Source organism: Epinephelus fuscoguttatus, linkage group LG2 (assembly GCF_011397635.1).
Source record: "Epinephelus fuscoguttatus linkage group LG2, E.fuscoguttatus.final_Chr_v1".
Taxonomy (NCBI): Eukaryota; Metazoa; Chordata; class Actinopteri; order Perciformes; family Serranidae; genus Epinephelus; species Epinephelus fuscoguttatus.
In genome coordinates this window covers 28,425,045-28,447,892 of record NC_064753.1, presented here as the reverse complement: position 1 = coordinate 28,447,892, position 22,848 = coordinate 28,425,045, and the positions used below count along the sequence as shown (strand labels likewise).

General features: G+C 40.4%; 1 protein-coding gene across 1 annotated transcript in view; it reads right to left on the bottom strand.

The window, feature by feature from the left end:
- The window catches only part of mrvi1 (murine retrovirus integration site 1 homolog), a 46,511-nt gene that overhangs the window by 12,602 nt on the left and 11,061 nt on the right, over positions 1-22,848 (bottom strand). Inside the window, exons 18-27 of the mRNA XM_049560109.1 lie at positions 17,668-17,696; positions 9,351-9,572; positions 4,543-4,649; positions 4,370-4,431; positions 2,765-2,929; positions 2,480-2,557; positions 2,312-2,355; positions 2,069-2,125; positions 1,368-1,823; positions 1,144-1,222 (exon numbers count right to left, since the gene is read on the bottom strand). Coding sequence (XP_049416066.1) covers positions 1,144-1,222; positions 1,368-1,823; positions 2,069-2,125; positions 2,312-2,355; positions 2,480-2,557; positions 2,765-2,929; positions 4,370-4,431; positions 4,543-4,649; positions 9,351-9,572; positions 17,668-17,696 — 1,299 coding nt within the window. The remainder of the gene's footprint in view (positions 1-1,143; positions 1,223-1,367; positions 1,824-2,068; positions 2,126-2,311; positions 2,356-2,479; positions 2,558-2,764; positions 2,930-4,369; positions 4,432-4,542; positions 4,650-9,350; positions 9,573-17,667; positions 17,697-22,848) is intronic.

Genomic DNA, 22,848 nt, shown 5'->3' with positions numbered 1-22,848 from the left:
CTGCTGCGCCGCCACACCCATCTCAGGCAACCTCGGTCTGCCAAACTAACAAACTGAGCGCGCCTTGGGTTGCACTGCTCGAAACTAGCTCTGCGTGGGGTTCGCCACCCTGTGCCGCGCCGGGAAACTAGAGCCCATGGTGTCAGCCATTTTACCAAGCAGTCCTGCACAAACTCTTAATCACTGAACTGCTTATTGCACTTAGCAATTTCATAAGCTTCCACATAGCTCGCCTGTGTCACGCCTTCACTATTTTTCACAGGATTTGAGCACTAAATTCAACTATTTGCAGATGAGGCAGATCACTTAATCTGCCCACCGAGATCCGACGCAGGAGGAGTCTATATGTTTTCCCTGAAACCTCCTCTTCTCCTCAAACATACAGCATTTTTCTGTGGTGGCTTTTCCTTCTCACTTTCACACACAACTGCTGAGTTTTTGAAATTGCTAACTTTAGCTAACAGCATTTGCACTGATAATAAAACGCAATTCCCGCTGCACTTAGGAGGTGCCATGAGTTGCCATACTACTTGTAGCTTTCTACAAGTAGTCATTCCTAACCTGATGCTTGTTAGGGTTTGAAGCTGTGGCTGAGTAGTGTATAAAATGATACGATTAAAGATATTGATTGATAAAGATATTAAAAGTGAAAGTATTGAAATGAACTGCATATGATTACAATATAATGCAGGCATTTCATGTCACGTTCAGGGCCTGCAAAAGATGTTTCTTAAGGGTTGTCATTGAACTGTGGGCCAAACTTTGAGCATCTTTAGGCTGTCAAGTCTAAGTATAGTCTCAGCTCCTAATTTTATTGATTTATTTGTGACTCAAATCCAAGTCTCAGGTCCCCAAAACACTCAAAATACATAAAACAAATTCCTCATTTCATCTTCCACTGGTGGTCTCATGCCATCTGCTGATGGGAAATGCAAACAGCATGTATTTCTCTGTTGTGAGGTTGCCAGTAAACGGGTGGCACAGAGGGAAAAAAACAAGAGCAGTTTAGATCATCATCATTTTCTGACTGGAACAGATTTTCCCTGAGATTCAGGAAGTGCACACACCCTTGGCGACACTGCTGAATGTACCGCTGCAAGTACTTTGTCTTACAAGGACAAGAGGGAAAACACGGACTGTTACCTTTTTCCTGTTCGGCAGCTTCACTCAAGTCTGGTAGTTTGGATCCCACAATGCTTTGGTTCCGCATCAGCTTGTGCTCCTGTAAACCCACACACACACACACACACACACACACACACACACACACACACACAGGAGCAAAGTGTTTACACAACATATTCCAGGGAAGGCCTCGACTACAAAAGCAGGCAGTAAACACAGCAGCATGTAGTTTACTGCTTTACCTCTCTGAATTTAGACAGTGTCTGTAAACCCCCCGGCTGGGTGGGGAGGTCCTTGTACCCTGAGGACTTGAAGATAGCATCCCTGGGTTTGTCTGAGAACGTATCCTCGGGTGTAGGAGGGAAACTTGGTGCTCCGTTTCTAGAATTAAGGCTTCCTACGGCATCCCAGGAAACAGCCCTCATAAGTGGAGGAAAGGCCCCGATCGTCTTGATCTCTGCTGTACAGGGAGCCTGTTGAGTAGGGGGTCGGGGGACGGGCTTGGCCACCCCTGTAGCCGGGGCCTGGTTGGAGTTTCGGCCTGGACCAGATCCCTCGTCCGCTTTACTGCCTGCTGGAGGACTCTTAGGTACAGCTGGATCACAGTTCTCCTTCTGAACAGCAAAGCGTGGTGTTAGAGTCCCAGAGGACACTTTCCTCTTCTCAGACGGCTTCCAGTCCACCAACAGCCTGTTACCCTGAGGTTGGCAACATAATAACTATTAGTAATACATTTAGCATTCCTGTAGTGAATTACAATTGCAAGGGATAAAAGTCATTGGGATTCATCCTCTGGGGAGTATCAATGTCAATGTATCAATAAATGTTCTCATTTCCCCTTCTCCTCTACAAACCTTCCAATCTGGCATGCATTAGACAAATACTGACTTTGTCATGTCTGTGTTAATAAAAAAAACACAGTGACTGAATCTGTTAATCTGACCTCCTGATCCTGGGTCGTTAAGTCAGGCTTTTCCCGCACTGAAGGAACCTCCAGATGCTATGAGAGAGTACAGCATGGCAAATTTTCTTGTGTTAATAAATACATCTTAGACCATTTTAAAACACAGCAAAGGGAAGCAGAATTAACACTACCATTTTAACTGGGGAAAATGAGAGTCCATCAAAAAATATCTGCATTACAAGTCAGGCCATAATGAGTGAATGTGGTTTATAGTTTCTTTACCTGCCCGGCTGGCTGTGAGCTGACATGGGCTGCCTCTGTGGGAGCTGAAAGAGCAGAAAACAACCAACAAAAACATTCTTGCAAACTGTGATGATCACAAAGTAACAGCAAAATAATGTAGAAAAGTTATTAATGAATAGTAAACAGTCATTTCAAATAGCACATTACCAGTTTGAGGAGCTACTGTCAGTGAGCTGCTTCTAGATGAACACGGCGAGGATGACGGACTTGGAATTGGAGACAGACCTTTATAGAAAAAAAATATATATAGTGAATTAAACACATTTAAACACAAGACAAATTGAGTTTAATGCGACTGTCAACTCTTTCTTAAAGTAACAAACTAAAAAAATAAATTAAGTCAAACTCACCAAGACAGCAATCAACGCATGCTTCAGAAATTATCTATCTATGCACAGTAAATATGTGTGTGTGAGTGTGTGTATTCACTACCTGTGGGTGAATCGGTGAGGGAGCGGCGACCACGGCGTGTCAGGAAGCGGTCGCTGACCTTTTTGGCCTGTTGGAGCAGCTCCAGGTTCTTCTGCCGATCCTCCTCAGACAGCTGCAGCTCCGGCAGCTGATCTTTCACCAGGTCGATCACATTACCTGTGCTGTCTGAGAAAGACAATACACACACACACACACACACACACACAAATCCACACATGCACAAGCACATTTGTCTTGATTTTATCTGTGTTTTTAACATGCCAACTTAAAAGAAAACAAAAGGCAGTTATAGACAAAGAGCAAAGTTAATCAGGCGACTTGCTCGCCTGTTCAAACATCAGGTAATACGGCTTTAAAAATACACATTTTGTACAAGAAAATTTTGGGTACAAGATGTTAGGGGGCCTATTATGCGTTTCTGTATTTTGTGTCTTAGTCTTACAATTATGGATGTCCACATTAAACTAGCCAAAGTTTTAAATAATGAGGTAAACGTTTGTAGAAGTAATCCCTGTAAGCAAAGAACCCAGGTTTCCTAATGCTCTGAACCCTCTGATTTCGTCATATAGTCATCTGCAAATGTTTATATTATGAAGCGTACACTGCTACATGCTAACATCCCAAAATAATGTAATGTTGATTGCTGATGTCATCAATTTCTCCCTGATTTCGGATCATTTTCCTGCTGGAACATGTTCGGTTGTGTTTAGAAGCTTTTACTGGTGATTTTTCACGGTAGAAAGTGTTACATTACAGTCATTACTTGGCTGCAATGACGATGCAGAGATGCTGAGATATGGAAAACCCCAAAACACTGACTAATCAGAGCACACTGGGCTTTTTCGGGAGGGTGTCCTTATAGAGATAGGTGGTAAAACAGAGCGTCTCAGACAGCGAGTGAATACAGGTCTTTCAGCACAAACAGTATGAGGAAAATAAAGTGTTTTTGACCATTACAGCATGTAAACATGTTCTAGTAGAAACCATAAATACAAGTATGAACCAGAAAAGTAACAGGTCCCCTTATAAGTCTGTAAGCGCTTTCAAAATGGACTCATTAGAAAAAGATATTTAAGAGGGATTCCTCGGTATTAAGTCTCTTGCCAATAAATAATTCACAGATGGATGTGAGCCAATAAATCAGGTGATGAGGTTCGGCCAAGTCAGGGATGTTTTTTTATCTCCTCTCCTCTAAAAGGGCAACAAGCTAAACATCAAAAGCAATCTCAGCAGCAGAACCATTTCAGGCATGAGGGAGGACACACCGACAGATTCATCTCTCAGGACACAGATGACCAAACTTAGACGAAATGTGGTGAGGCTTCTGGTGTAACTACACTGCATGGGAGCATTACTTTGATTTTATTCACTCTTGGAAAGCCAGATCTTTCACTCATGTTAAAAATGTCGACTTAAAAACAAGCAGTTTTTAGCAGTCAACAAGCAGTGAGTTCAATTTTATGGACTAAAGCAAATGTTGCTGATGATAACATCAAAACAGCTCTCACAGTGGTTATCTTGATATAATTAAAACTGCAGTGTGTGTGTATGTGTGTGTATATGTGTGTGTGTGTGTGTGTGTGTGTGTATACAGGGTTTACCCACCAACTGTGGTGATTGGTCCTCCCGAGGAGTTTCTGGCCATGCGAGCTCTGGGACTGTGCGGCCTGAGAGAGGAAACAGTAATGAGTGGGACACAATGTCCTTGTTTACTTCCAAAAAAAAAGAAAAAAAAAGAAAACTATTTATTATCAGTGTTTGAGATGGCTGACGATTACCTGGTCTGCTCCAGAGGGCGTCCATCCTGTTGGACAATAGTGGCCTGCTGTGGGTAGACGATGGTGGGGGCAGTCATGATAACAGCTCGACTCTCGCCTGGTGTAGACTGTGCAAAAAACACAACAATACAAACGTGTCAAAGTATGTTTTGCTTTGATCTGACACAGCATTGTTTAGGAACATGCATTATATTAGCACAGTATTAAAGGTCTAGAGTGTAGGATTAGTGCCATCTAGTGGTGAGGTTGCAGAACCAAAAATTTTCCCCAGTAGGCCAAGCATGGACCAAGCCAGTGTTTGGGTTGTCCTTTATGGGCTACTGTAGAACAACATGGCAGATATTACATACCATTTCTGCCAGTACATGCTCCTTTAACAGACAAAATAAAGGAATGAAAACTAGATATTGACCAAAACCCCCCCAAAAACAACACTCCTCCAGAAGATGCAGTTTTTATTGTGCTACGATGGAGCATGTTCCCAAACAAATCTCACCACCTGGTAATACAGCCTGAACTGCAGGGACTCTGCACACAATTATGTATACATGAAAGATTTGCGTCTGCCATTGTGATCATCTCAAAAAACAACAAATTCAACAGACACTTCAAAACTTCTCTAAATGTCTCTAAATATAACCATGGGTTTGGTTCAAAAGAGAACCCCTCTGGGATGTTGTGTTTGCAGCAATTAATGCAAATTCAATCAATCCCCATGAATTCTGTGCAAACTTGTAATTTGTCCAATCACTACAACTTTTCCTCAGATTTGGTTATTTCCAGAGAATTTCATAGACGTTTATGTCATCAAAGTCACCTTCTGGCCGTGAAGATGATGACATGTGCAACATAAATGTCTCACATTCAATAAAATTTACTTGTAAAGAAGGTGCAAATTAATTCCCTGATGTTCTGCACTAAAGCGGGGGTAAACTATTTTGCGCTGCATGCAATGCTGTGATGGAAAAAAAAAAACGAGAATCATTGCAAAACTACTACAAAATACACACAGAAAATGGCTGAAACACATGGACACCAGACAAGACAAATTGCCACGGCGGAGGCTGTTGCATCCAGATCTATTGCAAGTGCTGAAAGAATCAATGTCAGTTAGATCATGTCATCATCATCATATGTATGGTTAGTGCTAACATTTGTGTGGCATAAATCACAGACTCAAAACACTGCAGTTTTATTCTCACTAAGACAAGCTGCCTGCAATTTATATAATAATAATAATAATAATAATAATAATAGTAATATAAATAATGATATACAAAAAAAGGCAACATTTTTTTTGCAGTTTTTCCCTTGCTCATGCAATTTCACTGACAAAAAAAAGAAAGCCTAAAAACATCCAACCTAGCTCAGTGGTGCTAGGTGAGCTAGCAGTAGATGCATGCTCCCTTCTGTGTAACAAAACAATCTCGACTGATAAATGGCGCTACAGGTAAGAGGAAAAATATGTATATTTGATTTTGGGGTGACCTGTCCCTTTAAGAATCAGTGTTTGAAATGAACAACAACAAATCAGTTACACTCGTTTAAATTATTTTGAATTTGAACGTTGTCATAAATCTGTTTATAGGGGCACTGCAGTGATTTAAAATTGTACTTCCATAAAGTTGGGGGACTCACAACAGACAGATTCCATGAATATCAAAGCAGCAGGGGCCGACGCATCTGAGTCTCAAGCTTTACAGAAGCTAAATCCTACACCTCACATAATGAAGGCCGTCTGTCCAGAGCCACATAACACATCATACAAGAATTTCCACAAGCTAAATATCAAGCGGGTAAACCTCATGTAATAAATTGATGAAGCACCCCTCTAACAATCCCACAGTTTCAAACATCTTCTCAAATTATTGGTCGTTCAATTCCTGTTTCATAAAATCCCTGTCCAACCATAAAAGGTAAGCAGGCAAGTAAACACAGACTGAGATCAAAGACTAATTCCCTAAGAGCTCCTCTCAGCTTATCTTTGCACCAGAATCCAAATAAAAGGATTCCTCCTGGTGGTAATGCTGCAGAAAGGCCATGGCTGTGCTGCAGTAAAGGTGGATACTTTTATTGTGTTGGCATATGCCCTGAAGATTGGATTACACGGCTTCATTACATTCTGCAGAGATGTCTTATCTAGCCTGTGTGTTTATGAGCGTCTGCAGCGGAAGACAATGTTCTCTGACTGTTAAACAATTTGCTCTCTGCAGGATGCTGCTGAATCAACTTCTGAATCCGACCCATTTAAAGATTATATTCTTCACATTGTTGTGCCATGATGAAAAAGTATCTACTACTGGTATCTGCCTCCACAGTACAGCGAGAATGAAAGGAATCTGTGGTGCTCAACGCCTCTAAAACTGAAATATGTCTTTCCAGAAACAGTGTCCTCATCACTGCGGTCACTTTTAATAGAAAATAACGGTTAAAAAAATTGACAATGAGTTTTGTTTATTATGAAGTAATCAGGACATTGTCTTAAAAAAGATACGCTGGTGTTAAGTTTCACAAATGGAATTTTTTCAATGCTCTGTGTAAGGATAGACCGATACATCGGCCGGCTGATATATCGGGCCGATATTTGAGTTTTTTTACTTGTATCGGCATCAGCCAATACGCGCGTGGGTTCGCGGATTTATTTTTCCCTGGCATGATTTACAGACAGGCATCCACGGGCAGCTCTGTGTTGCCGGAAGACCCTGCAGCGCACATGCAGCAAATCCTACAGTGTACAGTAGTTGTTGTTTTATTTATGCTTCATCTTAAATATTTGTTTATTTTATAAAGACATTACTGGAAGATTTAAGAGCACTGAACTCTTTTTTTTATTTGAATGTATAATAATAATAATAATAATAATAATAATATTCTACCTGTTCTGCCTCAACTTTCCATCTTGTTTTAGTATTTTTTACTGTTCAATAAATGTTTCTAATTTTAAACTTGAGACCTGTAATATTTGTTATCATTGTGTCATTTTTTTTATGTAAATTGAGGGAGCAAAAGCAGTATTGGCCCCAAATATCGTCTCAAGAAAATCGGCAGTCCATAATCGGTCATCGGCTAAGGGTGATGGAAAAAAATCGGTATCGGCATCGGCCCTAACAAATCCATATCGGTCTATTCCTAGCTCTGTGGAGCGCAAGATTGTATTTACCTCCACTGTGATGAGGTGACAGCAGGACTAACAGAGGTGAATATGAAAAAAAAAACCCTGCATTAACTTGCAGATAGTTTCAGTAACAAAGCTTAAGTTAAAACTCAAACTATCTGCACTGGGGGCAAGTTTGAGAAAACCTTTTTTTTTTTTTTAAATTTAATTTGGGTGAAGTGCTCCTTTAAAGGTCCAGTGTGTAGGATTTAGGGGGATATATTGGCAAAAATATAATATATTATAATAAGTATGTTTTCTTTAGTGTATAATCACCTGAAAATAAGATTTGTTGTGTTTTTGTTACGTTTCAATAAGCCGTTTTTTTTTATCTATGTAAGGAGCAGATCCTTGTCTACTGAGATTCAGAGTTCAGAACGGACCAAACACTGGCTCTAGATAGGGCCATTTTCGTTTGCTCATTTGACACAGTAATTAGCAACCCTCCGATATGAGCCCCTTCACAAAAACACATATTTGTTTTCTCCTTTTTTTTTTTAACATGAAACTGTTGTATTCTGTGTTTTCATCAGTTTTAATCACTGCGGCCGTTTGTTTTGGAAAGGAAGAGACCTCTGCCAATAATTCCACTCCTGATAAAAACCTCCTGAACATTTGGATCGTAAATTCTCAGAGAAAAAAAGGTGAGCACACATTTGCAGGCACTAGGCTAGCAGCCCATCTCCAATGTGCCAAACAGCATTGGAAAAACATCGATTTATAACATGAAACTGCTTTATTCAGCGTTTTTACCAACTTTAATCAACTGGTCTGTTTGTTTTGGAGAGAAAGAGACCTCAGCGGATAATTCGGCTCACGTTAAAAACCTCCTGAACAATACACTGAAGGGTTTCTAAGACAGAGAAGTTTCAGCTGGTTGCAATCTGCAATCCTCACCACTTGATACCACTAAATCCCCTTAAATCTCACACACTGGGCTTTTAAAACACAAACTATCTGCACTGGGGTCAGAGAAAAACTTGTTTTAAGAAAGTATTTTGGTTGAATATATTTGACAGGAGAACTTGTTTCTGCTGGGGTTACCAAAGTTCCCAGATCCTATTATCTGATGAACAGTTAAGTTTAAAGTCAAGTTTATTTTTATTTGCATAGCCCAAAACCACAAATTTGCCTCAAAGGGCGAAAAGCTGACATTAATAGAGACGTGATATTCTCCAGACGCGCATCTTTTTTAAGACTTCAGCAGTGGCTCTAACATGGATGATTTACTATCAAAGACAGGCCTACAAAGACTCATAAAATATCCAGGAATCAGTGGAATTACACATGGGAAAGTACAAAAAAATAAAGTACAGAGCCAAAAAGAAAAATATATACCAATGTGGTATCAAGAATTTGTAGCTGTTGTGATCATTGTGACCTCTCTGCACAGCACAGCCTGAGTCTGATAATGACAGGGTACATTTGTAACCAGAGTAAAAACAAGTGTGTTTGAAGAAAAAAAATTGAATGCTTCTACTCCTAAACTGAGAGCAGCATTCTGAAGGCGAAGATGAGACCTCTTTTGAAGCCAGACTTCAGTAGCAACATTGATAGAATTTCCTCACCCGAGCCAAATGGATTATTCAGCGTCAGATTTTATGGCCTCACATGCTTTTTCCACAGAGTGTGTGCTACAAAAAGTGACACTCACTGTACTGGGAGAGCTGGAGGAACTGTCCAGGTCCTCGGGGGAGTCCTCTTCTTCCTCAGGCAGTGTGGGCATGGCGGGGAGAAGTGGGGGGCGTGAGCGGGTGTGGGGGAAAATAAAAGGCCTCTCAGCAGCGGCGCAGGGGGCAGCGCGGGAATCCTCGGAGTTACGGTCACTTTGCTCAAGAGGAGATCCCTGCAGGAAGTGTTCCTCCTCTTCCTGGAGCTGCAAGATCATGCACACATGAAGACACATACACATGTATTTTATATGCATGATTACACACAATGTGCATTAATTATAGAGTAAATGTTGGGGGAAAATCCTCTCCTGAATTTCACAGGAATGGTGATATTCTGGAGAAAGTCTTTTCTGGTTAACCACAGCTAAAAAAAGACACACTAACAAAACCGTCACACTATAAATAAATCCCAAAATAGCTTAATTCTCTGTTTCCTTGGAATGGCAGCTTTAGCTAATTTCTCCAACAGGCAATTGAAACAAAACTCTCACAAGAGTACATTCATTTCCAGTGAGAGTATAAGGTAAACATTAAATGTTACAGTGGAAAAATCTCATGAAACATTTAATCAGCCATGCCATCAATAAGGCACAGTGGGTGCACTCTCCTCAGAGGAAGTTCACCAAATACTTTTAAGTAGAAGAAATCCATTTTTGTTTCATTTACGCCCTGAAAACTGTGAATATTCAAATGAAGACGTGGAGTTTTTGACCACCAGTAGCGCCGGTGAGCTTTGTTTCTATGAGTGGATCCTTGTTTTGTGCACGTGCACGAGACAGGTCGTACACAATCCACATCCTGCTGTTGGATTCAAGCTGTTCAGCTGAACTATAGATGGTGGTACTACACAAAAGAACAAACAGTTTTGCAAACATTCGGTGAGAAACACTGAATTGAAGGAAACACCGCAGGGCACCTGTTTGTTTGTCAATACGTTTACTTCACTGGGTTGAGAAAAAAGATGCACTAAGGCTGGTGAAACACTGATTAGATTCTCCCAAACTCAAGAATACCAATCATTCCTGAGCCTGAAGTTAGGTATGTTTGTATTTCCACACAGTGACTTTAATCAGTTACTGTTTTAACCAGTAACACACTCACAGGGATGTACTGGGTTATTATAAAACTCTGCTGCATTCAGTGTAACTTGCTCTCACAGGCTGAGCGAGGCATTGAGCTCCTCAGGGACGGTGTAAAACAAACAGAGGGGCTTGTATGAGAACATGCTGTGTGGAAAAGGCATGGAAGATAACAGAGGGGAGAAATACTCTACAATAAATCTTTTTTTTTTACTTAAAGGTTATCAACAGTGTGAATTCATAAAACTTAATTTATTAAGGTGGAATAAGAGACTGTCAGTGTAATAGCAGAGACCATAGACTGAAGAAAAATGGCAAAGACAAGAAAATATGAGAAGTGTAAGAGGAAAGCAGTAAACAAGCTGATGCAGCATGCTGCTGCAAGGAGAAAACAACTCATCAATCACAGCAACTGAGGAAACTGGACCAAAAAGGTATCTTGCTCCTAAGATAGAGGCTGGGAATGTTCAAGGATAGCGGACACTTCATATATGGGAGCCTATCCCTGCTGACATTGGGTGAGAGGCGGGCTACACCCTGGACAGGTCGCCAGACTATCACAGGGCTGACACATAGAGACAGACAACCATTCACGCTCACATTCACACCTACAGGCAATTCACCAATGAACCTGTATGTCTTTGGACTGTGGGAGGAAGCCGGGGAACACCCATGCTAACATGGGGAGAACATGCAGACTCCTCATGAAAGGACTACCCTAAGGTATGAACCCCCCACCCTGGATTCGAACAGGGAACCCTCTTGCTTTGAGGCAACAATGCTAACCACTGCACCACCATGCTGCCAATATGAGTTAGAATATCTTAAATATAATAGTTTGAACACTAAATATCAACACAACTTTTGGATAAATATTAAGTTGGTTTTTCAGGGTCAAAGCAAATCATGTTGGTTGTGCTGAACTAATTGAGTTTGTCAGATTATAAAAGACTCACTCAATAATGCCAGAGTTGGAACTACTAAAAAGACACATGCAAATTGTTACCCAAATTTTTTAAGTTGAACCAGTGGACTATTTTTAAGAGTGTGTGTTCAAATCTCTCCCATATAAAAAAATATCCTATGCCATGCTGCACTTATTTTTTATTATTTTGATAATAGTGGTGCAACTAAAAGGTATTTTTACTTCTTGATAAATAATTTCATCACATGAGAAAATAATTCTTGAAAATCCATCATTGTTTAGTGTCCCATAGTTCAAAATAGGAATGCACGATATTGGATTTTTTGCTGATAGCTGATATGCCGATATTTAACAACTTATTTGATTGATAAGAAATACTGATATTGATATATCGACTTTTTTCCCTTCCTAATTTTAGTGATCATCGAGCCTCTTCTGTGCAAGATAAGAAAAAGCATGTTGGCCAGTTCTGATAGTTCAGTTTAAAGCTGATATCGGCCGATACTGTCGCACACCCCTGGTGTAAAATTACATTTGCAGATGTCTTGTTTTGTCTAATCAGCAGTTTAAAAATGAAAAGATATTGAGTTTACTGCTACAAATGGTAATCCTCACTTTTGAGAAGCAAAGGCCAGTAAATTTTTGTTGGTTTTGCTTTTATCTTTGTCTCAGTCACTGCAACTGATGTTTTCCATCACAGCTGCAGCAGTTACCTGGCTGACTAAACTGAAGAGAAACATGAGCTAATTTAGTTAAATATTATGTGTGCAACTTCTTTGAACCATTGTTTGAACTCGCAGCTCTTCCCTTTTTAGTAACAAATTTATGCAAAGCTCAGTACAGAGCAGATTTAACCCTTTGGAGGAGCACAGTGCACACATAGAGTGTACAAACTGTTGTGACAGGTTAGTGTGCAGGATGCTAATGTCCACCCATTTGTTTGGTCTCACCCAAAACAGAAAGATTTACATATGCATGACCAGTCCAGATGTGGCTGTGTTTTTACTGCCGCTGCAGATGATGACTAAGGCACGTAGGCTAGTGAAAGGTGTGATGAATTACTGGTTATTTCAGAGATATGGCATGCACTTTACGCAAGGACAAATCCTCTGTGAATTCAGGGCCAGAATATGCAGCGCGCTGTTCAGTGTCATCACAAACATGACAAGTTCTTGGGAACATATAGGGACAGAAAGGCTGTGAGTCACTGGGGAGGAAATGGGTTGTTTAACTGTCTCTCAGCGAGCTGCGAGGATATTTCCTGAGTACAAGAATACTGCCATACAGGATTAAAATCAACACTCTTTCTCAGCCTGCAGTAGCAGACATTTTTTAACACTTTAGAACTTATTTCATCTGATTCTCATACCTGAAAGCAGGCCAGCTATTAGGAATTATGAACAGGGGGACATTTTCTAAATTGGTCCCCTTATCCAAACACACTCCAGCACCTTAATGTGTTAATTTGCACAAGTCCAACATTGTTTAGGGACCCCCAGTATGTAGAAATAGATGGGTGCCTTAGGTTGTCTAGTTTCAGATGATACCGGTGTCTACACTCCAACTTTAAAACTGAGCCCACTTCAGCGGGTTTAATTGCTGTGTTTAAAATAATAACAATGTCTTTATCATGTAAAATACATGTAGCTTATACTGTCAGTTATAAAAGTCAGTAAGCAAACTGTGTACTTGACCCCATTTAAGGTTCATAGACCTTTATACAGGCCCCGCTGGGCCTTGGGCTGGCGTCATCTGTACCCTTTGACCCCCTCCTGACAGCAGGCCTGGCTAAAAATATGAACTGTCTTCTCAGTCTGTTTCTTCTGATCGACAGACTGTATAAAAAAACATGGCTACAGTGGCATCAAACATTTGATTGCGGAGTGCCATTTTAAAGCCTTGAGTTTGGCCATTGCAATCATGTTCTTTTGGGGCCATAGTGGTGAGTGGGTGGAGCTGTGGAGGAGTGAGGGGTGGATCTGACTGAAAGCCCGAGGTGAGGCCGTACAGACAGCCTGTCACTCAAGCTACCTGATCTTAAACTAGGCTGTTAACAAACTTATTTCTGCTGTAAAGTCGGGTGTTTTAACATGAGGGGTGTCTATGGGGATTAACTCTGTTTTGGAGTCTGCCTCAAGTGGCCATTAGATGAACTGCAGTTTTTGGCACTTCAGCGCCGGCTTCATTTTTCAGCCTCAGATGTTGCCGCTGGATCAAATCAGAGCAAAAAAGGTCAGCTTTCAGGTTCAACTGCATATATGAATATGAGAGTGAGTCACCAAATATTTCTAACGTGATTATCTAATCGCCCCTGGAGTTCAGAACGGCTTTGGTAACAACCATCTGCATTTGTCGTGACTGACTGACAGCACGTATGACTCTTTATGTATTTTTATATAACCACATATTTTATTCTTTCATCAGTATTCTGCTTTTTCCACAGCCAAATACAGAGATGAATAATTAAACACAGAAGGAAAAACAACAAAGTAATCACTGAGAGTTTAACAGATTCTATCTATGTTTCTATCAGCATGTCTGTTTTGACCCATTTCTAGGAAAAACTTCTTTCTAAGCAACAAAACAAGCTTTCAAATGCAGCTCAACAAGTTTAAGTGTCTTCTGAGGACAGAATCCTGACTCAGCCCAAACAAAGATGCCATCCTGCACTGCAGGAGGCTTGACGGCGCAGACTGTTTTCCCAGCAGACCATGAGACTGAGATAAATATTGCAGAGTAATTGAATCACTCAGGTTATTTCCTGCAGGGGGAACAGGACAGTACATACAAGTCTGAGCACAGACAGCCCCTGCACAACAACTTCTCAAGGACAACCTTGCACTTAAAGAAGACACCCATCCTCTAAAATACAATGTATTTGTCTTTGTGAATAATCAGAGTCGGAATTAACTTCTCAGGGCTGACAGGCCTAGCTGTCTCTTCTCTCAGAGGGAGACGAGGGGACCGGCACCCTCCTCCCCTCCTCCGTTACATAAGCCTGCTCCCTCTTGCCAGATTTGTTTAAAATTTGGTTGTGTGAAGCCCGGAGTACAGGGCCAGCAGAGGAAGTGGTTGCTGCAGAGCCACAATATGTGATAATGGGAGAGAGGAAGTGTGCGAAAGACAGAAAAAATAGGTGCAGAGAGAGATGTACGGTCAGGTGGGGAAGTTGATAAATCCACTGACATTAAAAAAAAAGCACGAGTACACACATAAAGAAGGAAAGATGACACAGAGTTTCACTTCCAGACAGATTATGTAAACTCACCCCAGCTGCCACACGTCAGACTGTCAAAAAGTCCAAAATCACACAGTGTCTGACACAGAGACGCTGACAGTAGGCTGGTGCCGCTGAAACTGCATCTCCACTTAAAACCATCACCCACTAAGACCCCACAGCTCCACACACCCGATCATCTGAACCTGTCCACAGAGAGCACGCACGTTACCTGAGTCCACCACTAGCGCTCCGCACTCCGGCTGATCTCTCCAACTCACACCGACTTCCCACAGTCAAACTGTCACTCTCAGCCCTTGCCTCAGAAATCTCCTCTATCCTCGGGGCTTCTCCTTCCTTCTCCCGTCCCCTCTGTTCCCTGTCTTTTTTCAGCAGCAGCCTCTCTTTCACTCCTGGGAGCTTTGACCATTTAAGGAGAAGGGCTCTGTATGCCTCTTTGGGCTGCTGTGGAGTGTGTGTGTGTGTGTGTGTGTGTGTGTGTGTGTGTGTGTGTGTGTGTGTGTGTGTGTTCTTAGGCTGCTGCTGCAAGGATCATCCCTCACTTAAATCTAAGGAAAGTTACAGAACTATTCATTTTTTTCTGCAGGTTTTGTTTTCTTCTCTAATCACAAAGTGGGAGCAGAAGGAAACTGTTTTGTGTTGTCGTTGAATGTTGGGGCGTGTTTGTGAGAGATAGATAGATAGATAGATAGATCGCGTCCGTCCGATCTGTGTTTACTCTGGAGCCTAAGAGGAATCCATGCGTCCACTTCTGAACTCTTGAAGTTCATTACTGTTTGGTAAACTGCAATGTCAAACCTTGCACCATTTGTGCTGCTTTGTAGTGGTGGGAGATTCGGTTTTAAGTGCTGCGATCAACTGTGGCGAAGTTTGTGGGAGGAAAGAAAGAGCACAGCACACAGAGTCACATTGTTTGGAGGAACCCAGCTGATGTTCACAGCGAATTACAGCATCACAGTTTGAATTAACGTGAGCTGAAAATCTTAAGTAGGAAAAGGAAACAAGTTTATCATGCGAGCAATTTGTGCAAAAAAAAAAGAAAATCAGATGTTCTTCTTGGTTAGTTCGACTCGAGTGAAGATCTTCTTAAAATAGCCAAAGCCAGTGGCGTCAAAAGTTTTCAGTTTAAAGTACCAAGACTCTAAAGAAAAATGGCCCTAGTGACTGATATACTATCATAAATTGCATTATTAGACTATTAATACTGACACATGACTGCATACATGTAAACAGCATTTTACTGTTGCAGCTGGTTGAGGTTAGGGCTGGATATAATTTACAGAATTACGATACCAGTACCAATACCAGTAGCCCTAAATGTACCAACAGAGTATTTCAGTGGATACCCATGATGTGAATGGAGTAGCGTATAGTGCATGCATACTTTCGAAGGTTGGGTGTCATCTTGGCACCCTGAACTGCCAATTCTGTCAATACACGTCACTAGACCTCACCACAACACAGATTATATGGGTTGTAGCTGCTGCTGTTGAGCTCTGTGTCAGGGACAGTTGGTAAAGTATGCCCACACACAGTGACGGGGCTATCTATTAGCATCACATGGCTAACACTGCAGAGCAGTTATTAATGGGTTTGCTAGCTGAGTCGATTTTTTCTGGGTTTTTTGCCTTTAATTGACGGGGGAAAGAAAAAGAGGGGACGACACGCAGCAAAGGGCTGCAGGCTGTAACAAAATCCACGACCGCTGTGGCAAGGACACTGCCTTTGTACATGAGATGCCAGCTCTACCCACTGAGTGTGTTGGATGTTGGCTACTACTGCTGTTTCAGCTTGTGATAGCTGGGCAGAGGTTAAACTGACCGTTTGCCAAGAGGAGAGCAGCTCTGAAGACGGCAGCAACAGAAAGTTTGCTGATTTTAAATATCAGATCACTTTTACCTTGTAAGCCTCAAAATGTTAACTATGAGAACTCTGAAGGCAAATTTCTCTCTAATGAAATAACATTTCTCTTTACAATTAACACTTAAAATGATGAAAGCACTTGAAAATGACAAGGTAGTAAAAATGTAAACTATACTTTTGTGTTTCATGTTTACCTCTTTACTTGAGAATTCATCAAACTTGTCTTTTTTTTTTGGTTTCTCCAAAACAAAAGTGCAGTCGCCATCCTGCCTTGTTCCTGAGATTCAGTTTGTACTGGTGTCGTATACTGTACAACACTGGATAAAGCTTTTGTTTTTTAATTTTATTTAATATAATCACTGCCCAGCAGTCACGTCGAAGCTTCCAGTTTCAAGCCAGTTTTCATTTTAAGCTGCTCCAAGTAGTAATTGCCTCTTTTGTACAGAGCAAAAACGTTGGGAACAAGTGGTTATATTTTATTTATTTATATTGTATTACATCTAATGCATTTTATAGGCTTATCATATGTAAGTGTACATAGTGTTTTATGTAAAATCTTAATCTGAGAAGGGCAACACTTTAAGTACCTCTATTTAGAATTTATAAGCTGTGCATAAACTTTTAATTAACAGGTTATAACACACTATAATGTAGTTGTTAGCATATAATTATTTAGTGTACTGTAATGAATGACAACATCATAAAACATAGTTGTAATAATATAAAGTGTTCATAGCAGAAGTTATAACTTGATAAATACTGCACATTAAAATGTCTTTACATCTGCTACAGCAACATAAAAGACTGTTATAAACTATTTATTAAATGTTTGTGTACTACTTATAAATGCTACATAGGAGGACTATGGGGAGTATATTATTCACCTTTGAACTGCAGAGGCATAAAACTATAAGGTAGCATAAAATGGAAATACAAAGTACAATAAAGTACAAGCGCTTCAGAATTAAGTTATTTTCCACTTCTGCCCAAACCACTATGTCAGATCGCTCTTTACCTTTACATCAGCAAGCCTGAAAAAAGTGGAAGTCCTCTTAAAAAAAACAACATTTCCAACAAGCCAGTTCGAAACACATTAAAGACACACAAACACATAACACATTACACTGCAGCCCTGCCTCTACACACAGACATAAAATCATTTTTTACTGTAGTAGAGCAGGATGGAGTCTTACCTTGCTGCAGCTGCCTGGTCCTGTGACACCTGTTGGAGCCAGAGCACAGACAGAGACAGTGAGCACAGTTGATTTGCATTTAACAGGAAAGCATGTGCAATGCAAATGTCATGAGAGGGTTTAAAAAAAGAAAAGTCAGACAGCGTGTGTGCGAGAGAGAGAAACAGAATGAGAAGACAAAAGGGGAAGAACCAAACTCTGAGTTTTCTGTCCTGAGAGGTTGATACTGGTGCGATGATATATTTATCTGATTGGTAGAACTACTGTAACTCTTGTTTCAGGAAGTATCTCACACACCCCCGTCCACCTCTATAACTAGGGGCAACAATAACCTGGCAACCATTTCGAGTACATGAGGTGCTTGATCCGCTGGTTGAGAGCTCTTGGCCCAAGTAAAGGCTATTGTGTCGTCTGCTTTAGGCGCTCTCAGGAAAAGGTCGGTAATATTGTGATACCAAGCAAAGGGCTAAATATCAGTGACTTTATGTCAAGCACCATCACAGCTGACACTTTAAAGGGAACTGAATTAGGTAATTAAATGAACCACTGTTATTCATATATGATACAGATGAAAAAACAACACTAATCTGCTTTTATGTTGCTTATTTGATGCTGTCATTTCCAAGTATTTTGACTTCTGGAGGGCACAAATCAGACTCTAAAACTACCTGAGTACTGCAGCATTTCACAGCCAGATTTGACTTCATAAATTACAGGAAGGAAGGAAGGAAGGAAAAAAAGATGGGAAACTACCTGAAGTGGCGCATGAAGAGATGAAGGTGATGAAGATACAGATTCTAAAAGTGTTTTGGCAGCTGCGTTTGTCCTGATTTACCCTCGCTTTCACTTCAGACACTCTGACACTGTTGTTTTCCTGGAAGCGTTCAACCTCACCACTAATCAATTTGCATTCCAGCTACAGTAGACTTTGGTATTAGTCTCATTTTTAGATTCCTCCATCAAAGAGCACACTGTTTACAGCCAAATTACACACACACACACACACACACACACACACACACACACACACACACACAGAGCATTAGAGACCCACCACTGCTTTTCTAAATTATTTACATTCAGTCTCTGATGGATCTTTATTCATCACAAAACCGGACTGTCTTGTTTTAAACGGCAACATAAAACCTAAAAACACATCTTTATCTTTTGTTATGTTACAGTGATGTGCCTAAAGTGGATTTCATATCTCACATTAATGTTTTATTAGTGTAAGGAGGTTAAAGAGAAAATATAAATAGTTTTAAAAGCTGTAATGGAGGCAGAGAACTCCAGTTGTACTCTGGATGGCACTGAAAATACAAAAGCAGCAGCAGGGGTACTGCAGCACTGACCGATACATCAAAGTCAAACATTTATTATTGCCTGTGATTCCATCTTCTTCATGGTTGTAATTTTCAGTCATGCTAGTGACTCTCTGGAAATATTTCAACAACCAGTGGATGAATTGTTAAGGCTGCCCCCTTATAGTCAACCAAACGTTAGTCGACCAGAAAGGTCATTAGTCGGCAAGATTTCATTGCTCAAAGCAAGTTAATTGTCAAAATATATCAACACTTATATAACTGGACCATGTGGGAATTTAATCTGAAAGGACAGACACAGGAAGTGGCCACGCTCAGCAGTCAGACAGGAGTCAGGTTAATTTCCAGGGCTGGTACCTGTAGTTATTCCACAGGCTAGTTAATAATATGTCGGGCAGGAAATCCAAAGTGTGGGATTATCATTCTTTCATCTATGCTGTATCCTAAAATATGTGCTTTAATTTAGTTTTGAGTGCTTCTTGTCTCGCTTGTTTTTTAATGCTTAACATTAACATGTCCACGAATTACAGATGAAAGCCATGGTAAAAAAAAACCTCTACAAACACACAGTTGTGACTGCATTAAAGTTTCAGTGCTACGGCCTCAATTAGTCACCTATATAGTGTTCCAGTTATGGGTTAACATTTTTGCACTCCTGATTCTTTCATCTTGAAATCAATGGGTTGCTGAGTTGATTTTTTGGTTAGATGCCTGAAATAAGGTCTGTGGTTCACACAAGCTTAAGAGACTTTCTTGTTTTGTTCTATGACATAAAAAACGTCAGTAAATAGTCCTACCACCCTCCTGAACTTATAAGCTTTTACATGTTTTAAAAAGACAGTTGCTAACAAGTGGCTAGATGAGACCACAGGACATCATCATGCTGACTGTAGCTTTGCAGCCTCGCTGTGGTGCTCACGTTGAAGTTATGCAACTGTGGTGTAAGGCAAGGCAAATTCATTTATACAGCACATTTCGTACCCAAAGGCAACCCAAAGTGCTCACAGATGAATCAAGTTAAAGTTCATTGTAGCCCAATCACAAAGCACGCCCCCAAGGGCTGTGCAAATATTACTTTCAATTCAGTTTCAATTTGATCCATAAAGTCCAATATCACAAATTGAAGTGGCAGTAGTTCAGTCGATAGGGACCTGGTTTGGGAACTGGAGGGTTGTCACTTCAAGTCCCCATCTGGACCAAATATGGAGTGTGGACTTATAGCTGAAAAAATGCCACTTTGCCTCCTGAGCACTGCCAAGGTTCCCTTGAGCAAGACACCAAACCCCCAACTGCTCTGGGCGCCCCCTTGCTTGGACATCTCTCCACTTAATGCATGTATAGGTCCTGTCTGTACGTGTGTGTATTTCGAGTCTGTGTGTGTAAGACAACAGAGTGAACAAAAAAGGAATTCCTCATGGATTAAGAAAGCATATCAGACAAAAGCCTTAGAGGGCTTTAAGGCATATGACATCCCTCTGTCTTTTGACCCTCACAGTGGAAAAGGAAACATTCCCCAGAGGGGAAAAATGGTAGAAACTTTAGAAGAGGAACTGAGGAGGGATCCCTCTTCCAGGACAGACAGACGTTTATATACGTTTGTAGCCTTACATTAGCTTTCTACCTCTGGCAATTACATTCAGGCTTCAAAAATCATATCAGTTTTATTTATTTGTGAAGATTAGTAAGCTGAACAAGCATCATAAATGTTTGTTTGCCACAGCGCTTATTTTCTGCAACAATCCAAAAACCAATGGAAAAATCCCATAGGCTTTTAGTCAAGAGAACCAGTTAACTTCCTGGTTGGCCTACAAATATAACGTCATCCCTACAGCTCTCTATCGTCGTATTGAACGCAGAGCTGAAGTGAGCAACTGCCAACTGAAGCATGGGTAATTCATAATCCACCACAATGACAACAGTCATACACAATGCTGTCATCCAGTCAATAAACAAAAAAACACAAAGATGCCATTAAGATATCGATGTGTTGGGGAAATACCTGTCATTGCTGCCACCCAATCCACCGGCTGTTTATCTCTCCAGAGCGGACAAACTACACCAACCATCTGTGGTAAGTTAACGATGTGCACGGTGCCCAAAATCACTGTGAACCACATCAGCATCTATAGTTTGCTGTACTGAGGACAATGTCTGGATTGTATGACACACCACCCACATCTTGATGTAAAGTAACATCAGATTGGCAGCTCACGTATCAACTTTTATGACAGCAATGACCAACATCATCACCCTGTGATGTGTCATTTAATTAACAAAGGTCACACCAACATGGCACCGGACAATGCAAACTTTACACAGAAGGTAATAAAGTAAACAAACAAGCAGACACAGAGATGTTCGTCTGCAATGTAATTTCCCCCTCTGAGGCTTCTCGCTGGTTCTCAGCAGCTTCAACATGCTCCAAACTCATTTCTACATCACAAATAAACAGTTACGTATCAGACTTCCCTCCGGGCCATCAAGGGAAGGAGACTCTGGAAATATTTGCCATGACCTTTCCTGAAGGGTTGGAAGAAAAGTGACCTTTCCTTTGGCCAAAAATGTGTTTCAGCATGATTAGTACTGGAAAATATGTGATGAAATGGCAAAATGATCAGTGCACATCCAACTAGAGCAGATTAAAACAGCTGTGCTCAAACTTTTTTTCAATGATGTAACCCCTTTAAAATATTTTTTTAAAGCTTTTTTCAGCTAAGTAACCCCTGGCCAGTGCAAAAATATTTCTGGTAGAAAACCACAGTGAACAAACATAAATGTGGAGGTAACTGTGTTTGTTGCAGCAGTTAACTGCATCGAAAAAAGTAATACTGAATATAAAATGTGGTTTATTGAACTTTACATTTACATTATTTATTGAATTTATAATAATAATTAATTAAGTAAAGATATGTAATAAATAAGGTGAAATAGGGGTAGAGACCCTTGTTTTTTGTTTTATTTTTGTTTTCACTTGTCTTATTTTAAATGTTCAAAATAAAATAATTCATTCATTCATTCAACTTATTATAATACTATTATTTTGGGAATTCTGCATGACAGATTTTTTTTTAAATTCTGTATCCCCACTTCAAGAAACACTGGATTAAGATGTCACAAACACAGACTGCACAATCACAATGAAGATGGTCAACATCCTGCTTCCTAAAAGTGAAGCCAAAACATCTTGATCGCCTCCTGGTGGCTGGCTGCAGTACAGCTCATAAAGCCCACCCTTTCTGTGTTAGCAGATATAACATGGGCCAACTAAAGGATCAAAGTACATGTCAAATAACCAAAGATGGTTTCTGTCATTTGAGGTAGTTCTTATCACGCTGATGTGTGTTCAAGGTTTCATTGTTCAGATTAGTTTGGGTTTACTAAATTATTTGACATCATGATTGACAGCTGTGTGTGCAAATCAATGTGCTCATGAGTAACAGTGCTGCTCGCAATAGGGCTGGACAGTGGGAACTTGATACCGCATCACTACTGCACAGACTCTGGCTCCAAATGACATCACCAGAGCAAGATGGCTGTATCCAGGATATTTTGGTTGCAAAGGGTTTACTAAAATAAGCTAAAGATTGTGTGTTTTCCCCCTTTTTGTAGCTAGAAATAAAACATTTGAATGTAGTTTTTTTTAAAGGAAATAACATTTGATCTTAGAAATGTTTTGAAAGAATAGTTTGATATTCAAAGAAATAAACACATTTGCCGTCTTTATAAAAGATGAGAAGATTGATACCAATCTAAACTGTCATCTAAAGAGTGAATAAGAATTCCTCAAAATGTTGAAATAGATATTTCTGTCTCAATAAAGTGTGCTAGAAGCTTTTCCACTTCTTTTGAAGAAAGTATA